The sequence below is a fragment of the Otolemur garnettii genome, unplaced genomic scaffold, assembly GCF_000181295.1.
Source record: "Otolemur garnettii isolate 467f Iridium unplaced genomic scaffold, OtoGar3 scaffold00009, whole genome shotgun sequence".
NCBI lineage: Eukaryota > Metazoa > Chordata > Mammalia > Primates > Galagidae > Otolemur > Otolemur garnettii.
Genome location: NW_003852404.1, coordinates 8,175,425 through 8,182,276, shown reverse-complemented (window position 1 = coordinate 8,182,276; position 6,852 = coordinate 8,175,425). Strand labels below are relative to the sequence as shown.

General features: G+C 49.1%; 1 protein-coding gene across 3 annotated transcripts in view; it reads left to right on the top strand.

The window, feature by feature from the left end:
- Positions 1-2,541: 2,541 nt before the first annotated feature.
- SPEN (spen family transcriptional repressor) overlaps positions 2,542-6,852 on the top strand; it is a 114,100-nt gene continuing 109,789 nt past the window's right edge. Inside the window, exon 1 of one of the 3 annotated variants that reach the window (XM_023509744.1) lies at positions 2,542-2,850. In XM_023509744.1, the coding sequence (XP_023365512.1) occupies positions 2,768-2,850 (83 nt within the window). In that variant the 5' untranslated portion in view covers positions 2,542-2,767. The remainder of the gene's footprint in view (positions 2,851-6,852) is intronic. The other 2 variants (XM_023509745.1, XM_003783878.3) reach the window with 2 other exon arrangements.

Here is a 6,852-nt window from a genome sequence, read left to right as displayed (position 1 = left end):
AGGCTCTGTCTCAAAAAAAAAAAAAAAAAAGCCAGACCATGGGCAGTGCCAGTAGCTCAAAGGAGTAGGGCCCCAGCCCCATATGCTAGAGGTGGTGGGAAAATAAATGAATTAAAAAAAAAAAAAGCCAGGCCTTGAGGCAGGTGCCTGTAGTCTCAGCTGCCTGGGAGGCTGAGGCAAGAGGATCACTTGAACCCAGGAGTTTGAGGTTGCTGTGAATTAAGATGCCATGGCACTCTATCAGGGGTAACCAAGTGAGACTCTGTCTCAAAAAAAAGAATAGCATATTTAATCACTAATCTCTTTTAATAATTTTGCTTCCAAAAGACCTTTACATTTTTTTCAACCTTTGAATTTTTTTTTTTTTTGAGACAGAATCTCACTTTGTCACACTGAATATAGTGCCACGAGGTCATAGCTAACAGCAACCTCAGTTTCTTGGGCTCCTGCAATCCTTCTGCCTCAGCTCCTTTAGTGGCTGGGACTACAGGTGGGGGCCTTCACCACCCCTAGCTAATTTTTCTATTTTTAGTACAGACCAGGCCTAGCAGTCTCTCTCTTGCTCAGGCTGGTCTCAAACTCCTAACCTCAAGTGATACTCCTTCCTTGGCTTTCCAGAGTGCTAGGATTACAGGCCTGAAGAGTCTAGGTTTTAAATGAATAGTTCACATCATTTTTAAAAAATGTGCTTCTTAGCCAGGCATTGTCGCGGGTGCCTGCAGTCCCAGCTACTTGGGAGGCTGAGGCAAGAGAATTGCTTAAGCCCAAGAGTTTGAGATTGCTGTGAGCTGTGATGCAACGGAACTCTACTGAGGGGGACATAGTGAGACTCTCAAAAAAAAAAAGCTCCTCAAATTGTGGTTGCTTGTATTGAAATTTATGCTTCATGAAAAACTGCGTGTCAGTTACTCACTGCAGCCACATTCATGGTACCGTATAGTTTCATGAGTTTAGGTAATAGAGTGCTGGTCTGACTTTCATAATGTGATGGTTGTTGTGACAGAAAAATGGCCAAATGTAAATGCCCAGTCAGAGTTTTCACTATGTTGCCCAGGCTGGAGTGCATGACCCCATTCACAAAGCATGGTGGTGGGGTACTACAGCCAGGCACTCTGGATAGCACTTGCTCCAGCCTCAGGCTCCTGAATAGTGGGAATAACTACAGAGAAACAATTAAACACAAGTGACCTCAGTTAGTGTGCCATTGCTTATGGTGACAGTGTTTTCCACTTCAAAATGTTGTAGTTTTGGTAGCCAGGCGTGGTGGCATGCCTGTAATCCCAGCTACTTGGGAGGCTGATACAAGACTTTGCTTAAGCCCAGAAGTCTGAGGTTGCTGTGAGCTATGATGAAGCCACTACACTCCAGCTCCTACGACAGAGCCAGCCCCTGTCTCAAAAAGAAAAAAAAGTGTAGTTTGACTTTAGTTAGCATATATTTAAGGAGACAATGAGACCAAATATTTAATACATGGTCTATACCAGAAGCACCACACCGTTGATATTTCTGTGGATGAAAAATGGAAAAGAAAATTGACCTGCAATTTTATTCTGAACAATTCCATTTTTCCCTATTAAATACAGTTGCTTTAACTTTGTAGGTTTTCCCCAGATTACTGGACGTTGGCCTTTGAATATAAATTCAATTGCAGGTTTCAGAAATCTTTTGACCTGGAAAGCACAGAGGTCTAATTCCTTCCTCAGCTTAAGTGAAATATTAAATTATAGTAAAACCTTTGAGAGGAACAATATTAGAATATCTCAGTTCTATTCCTTGTATAGCGTAACGATTAACAAAGATGTATTGCAAAAGGTTTCGCAAGATCCTATATAAAAAGTTGCTTAATGTTACAAGCCAATGATTCTTGGGAGGGATGGGTTTCTGAAGCGGTCACTGCTTAGCTGGGCGGTGAGAAAGGCAGCCTTTTTCTGACCACTTTCTCAAGCAGGCGGGGATCCAAGTGCCTGAAAAGGCCAGGAGGTGGCCACAGGGTGAGCAGAAGGAAGGGGTCCTGGTTTAAGGAAACAGGCCTTGGCAGCCGCTTTGACTTGTAGCCCTATCAAAACCAACACCACCTTTCTTTTATTCTTCTACCAAGCCTGCCCCTAGGACTGCTGCAAGAGGAGCTGGAAGCCGCTCCTATTGCCCAGCGCCCAGGGCCTGACAGCTAGCTAGCAGGGTAGCCCTCCTCCCAGCTCGGCTGCGCGCCTGCGCACCGGGGCCGAGTGCGCGAGTGTTCCTTCCCGGCTCCACGTTCCTCCCTCCCCCGCCCAGCCCGGCGCGCCTGCGCGCCTGCTGTGAGGAACTCGGTGTCTCGGCCTCTGCGGGGGGGAGGACGCGCGCGTGCCCGCGGCGAGGGGGAGGCGGCCAGGCGGCGGGAGGCGGGCCGCGCGCGCGGGTGGGAAGCGTCCGGCTGCCACAGCGCCAGCTCCGTCGTAGTCGCTGCCGCCCGGGTCCCGCTCGCCCCTCCTCCTGCTCCCCCCGCCCGCCTGCCCGCCGCTGCCCGGGCGCATGCGCTGCCGGAGCGCGAGGGTCGGCTTCGGGTGTGTGGTGGCGGCAGAGCGGAGCTGCGAGGCCCGAGAGTCAGAACCTGGGGGAGAGGGATGGTCTCTGCACGGGGGGGAGCCGGAGGAGCCGCCGCCGCTGCCGACGCCACCGCCGCAGCCGCCGCCGCCGTCGCCCCGGCGCCCGCCTCCCGGCGCTGACGGTCTCCTACGAAGCCGGCGAGGGGGAGCCAGCAACAGCGGTCGCCGGCACGCCGCCCAGCATGGTCCGGGAAACCAGGCACCTCTGGGTGGGCAACTTACCGGAGAATGTACGGGAAGAGAAGATCATCGAGCATTTCAAACGGTGAGTGACACGAGGCCCGGGACCGCGCTCGGTCCTCGGGCGCCGCTTCCCGCTCCGGCCCGTTGCCGGCCCCTCCCCGAGCGCGGAACTGGTGAGGACGACCCCAGCCCCAGACCCACCGGCGGGTGCCGGGGGCGCGCGGGCTGCGCTCGCCGGCCGCTCGGCCCGCGTCGCGGAGTTGGGCCTCGGGTCTCTGCGGAGCCGGCCGCCCGGCGGCGGGAGGAGGCTGTGGCCCGGCCTCGGCGCGGCTAGCGTCCGGAGGGTGCCCTCGCGTCTGCCAGGGAGCCGGGGGCAGCCGCGCTCGCCGGCCGGGTCGCGTCCTTGCGCGCTGCTGCCCCGGCTCCGGACATCGAGCCCGCCCGGCCAGCCCGGGAGTCCCGCTGCAGCCCGGCTCCGCTCCAGGAGCAATCAGACATGTCTCTCTCCAGGAGGGTTTTGTGCGAGGGGGAAGGTGCAGAAACAGAAGTCTCGGTAAGGTAACGTAGGCACATCGCGGAACTGGGAGACACCGCGCGTTTCGGGGCCGCTCGCGGACCAGAAACTCGGTGGAAATAGCAAATGTCTCTCGGTCCTGCGGGGATGGACGCGCCGGTTTCGGCGCCCTGGCCGCCTCTGCTCCCGCGTCCCTGGTGGAGGGGGCTCAGAGGCCACCCTGGCGTGGGGTCGCGCCACCGCCTTCAGATACTAGTGTGCCCCACCCCCGAATTCGTTAATCAGATGGGTAAAAAGAGGTGATGATTTTTAAACTTGTCCGAATATCTTTGTGAGTTGTAAGAATAAACGTTCTGGATACGCCTCGTCCACTACCGGCCAGCGCGTGTTTTCTTTGTGACATGACAGGCCTCGGTATAAAGCGCTCGGCGTGACGACGGGCTGGGATGGGGTGCAGATTGAGAAGGACCCTGGCACATCTGTGATCACCGTCGAAAGCGACTGTTTCTCCCGATATTTAAGACCCCGCAAGGGTTTAAGTTTGGCTGACTTTTAATTCCTCTTACTGCCTAGGGAGCGAGGGAAATTATGGGGCGTCCTTATTAGTGAGTCACCATGGGAAAAATAGATTGCGTCGCTCGTTCTGGAGCCGCTTGGAGGAGGAAATGGAAGCAGCGGCGGCGGCGCTCCCCTGTCTTTCAAATGGAGGATCATTGATTCTGTTGGTGGTTGCTGTTACTGGGGTATTAAATCCTCGCCGCTGGAGCGCGCGTCTGCGCGTGTCCGCGTGTGAAAAGGAGCCGGGAATAGTGAGGCCATTCATAACCTGCGGGAGCTGTCCTCGGCCGGCCAGGGGGAGGTGCGCGCTTCCACGGACTGTCCTGGTGTTTACTACGCTGTGCCTGAGAAACCAGCAAGGCGATGGCAGGGAGCAAAAATCCACCTCTGTGCCCCCGGAGAAAGGGGAGACCTCGGGCTGAATTGGGAAGCAGATGGGAACTTTCCCTTCTCGGCGGGGCTCCACCCCTTACCCGCCCCCAGTATCTAGAGTTTTGGTGGAAAAATCGTTAGGTGCAGATTATTGGAGTGGAAAAACCACTTAGATGTGCTCACTTTAATCCCCTTGTGGACTTTCTCTGTAGGTCTCTGCTTGGGAAATTCGTATGCACCGACGTGCTAACATGTGCATTGCAGCATTCGCTTGCTCCTCTGTGTTCTGTGGCCAGACGTGTCATTTCGAATTATGCTGATTCCAGCGACATTGCATGCCTATGGCTGGGAGTTTGAGCCCTTTGCAAGATGAGGGTGCAGGGAGAAGAAAGAGCAAATCGTCCCGACACAGTTTTGGAAGGCTTTTTAGCGGATGGTGCTGCGGTCCGGCTTGTGTGAATGACTTTCTAAAATGGCGGCCAGGACCCACTTTATGTGGGAATCAGCAGAGCAGATCTCAGAATGCACAGAGGGAGGAGGGGGCGGAGGATGCGAGCTGCCTTGGAAAGCGGCTGTCTGGAGGAACCTTGCTATATTAAAGATGGCTTAGCTGGCAATTTGCTCGCGACTGTGTTTAAGGGAGTATTTTACCTATTGCCGCGTTAAAGCAGATGCTACTGAAGAAAGCAGGTTATTGTAAAACTAGACAGACCGCGTGTCCCTGAAACTTTTATTTAAAGGTGATTTTTTACATTTTTAAACACATGTATTTAGCTTTTGACTAGATAGCACATTTTTATGGCTCCAAAAAGTGTTAAAAGATATACAGAGAGAGAGCGAGCTCCCCTTCACCCCGGCTTTGGGACTCCCATTTCCCACACTCAACCCCCCATCCCCCATTCTGGTAATCTGATTTCTGGTTTCTTATCTTTCTGCATTTACAAGAAATGTTCCTGCTGATCCAGCTGTGGAGCTAAATGGACTTTGTTTGGAAGAATGCAAGGCCTTTTATTCCTATTGTGGAATGTGTTTTGTAAAATGTGTGATTGCTGCTGGGAGGGAAAACTAAATTTAAATAACTTAAGTGAAAAGAATAAAAAAGTGGTTGTACCAGAATGGTGGCTCTGCAAGAAAACTAAAGGGTATTCACTTCTTGTATCTTGAGGAAGTCAGAATGAAACAAACATGCAGTACCGCTTAATCTTAAAACTGAGCTTTAACTGCCTATTTTTACCCTTTTCCCTAGCTGATTATGTTAACTAATAACTGTTTTATGGGATTAAGAGGTGTACGCTGGGAATACATTATATAAAACGTTTTCAAGGTGAATGTTCTCTTAACAGTGGTGAAGCTTTGGTAGTAAGTATTTGGCTTTAAAAAAAATTTAGACTAGACAGCAGCTTTGGGGGCAGGGCAGCTAAAAGACATTTTGAGGGGAGAAAAGGTCAGATTCAATTTTACTTATTTATTTTTTATTCATATTTTGATCGGTGCTTGGTGGACGATAGATTCAGAGAAGGATGCTGATCCACTCCGTGCCAAAGAAAGACTAAATCCTTAAAATGTAATCAGAGCGTTTTGAAGATTGCCTTTAACCTTCTTGCAGTAATAATAAATCTGTTGTTATCTTTATAGCTTTCATTATGCTAATTAAAAAAAATTAAATGAGAACTATTTCTGAATCGGGTTTTAGTTAACAAAGATTCTTTACAGGGGCACAATAGAGAAAGTCCTTTCCTTTGTATGTTAGCTGGGTTGAAGGGGGAAGGGAGGAGTTATACAACAATTGGTTGCTGTCTTTCAGTTGTAAGAGGGAGAGAGGTGTGTGCAAAGGCAACTCCTTGATTTAGAATGAGCAAATGAATAGAAGAACCCTTTAAAGATTTAAACATTTTTTATCTCTTTTCAGATTTTAAGTCCGTCACATATTTGGGTTCTTCCATCTCTCAATTTTAGAGATTAGGTTAAAGATTATGCAGAGGTGATATGAAGAAGACCCTTGTGTAAAAATTATGTCAAAAAATGAGATCCATTAAAAATGTATTTAGTTATTGCTAACTTTAAATGTTTTTATTATGGTGGTTTTCCTGAGCTTAACTAGTGTAATGAATGTTACATTTTACATATATTTGGACAATATAGGATAATATGAAGTGTTTCCTTGTCCTTATTCTATTACTGGAGATACTTTTAGACTTAAATAAATTTGACTGGTTAGCCCATGCCATTGCTACATTGTTTCTTCATTTGAGAGCAGAGTTTGTAAGCTGTCTTTTATCAAATTAAATGCTCCCAGTCTCATCTATGAAATAAAATCTGATTTTGAGTTTTCTTGAATGTTTTCATATTTATTAGGCTTTTGCATATTTTAAAAATAAAATTGAGAGTTTTCTTGAAATAGCATTAAAATTTAATACAGAAAGCTTAAAATGTATTTTACTTTCTGAGAAAGATGCTGGGGGGGGGGCATAAAAGACTCACTGTGAGGAAAAATAATGCGTGACCTGTGTAGAGGACACCTTTTCCAGCTAACTTTGTTGTAGACTTTTTTTTTTTTTTTTTTTTGAGACAGAGTCTCAAGCCATCACCCTGGGTAGAGTGCCATGGCTTCACTGCTCACAGCAACCTCCACCTCCTGGG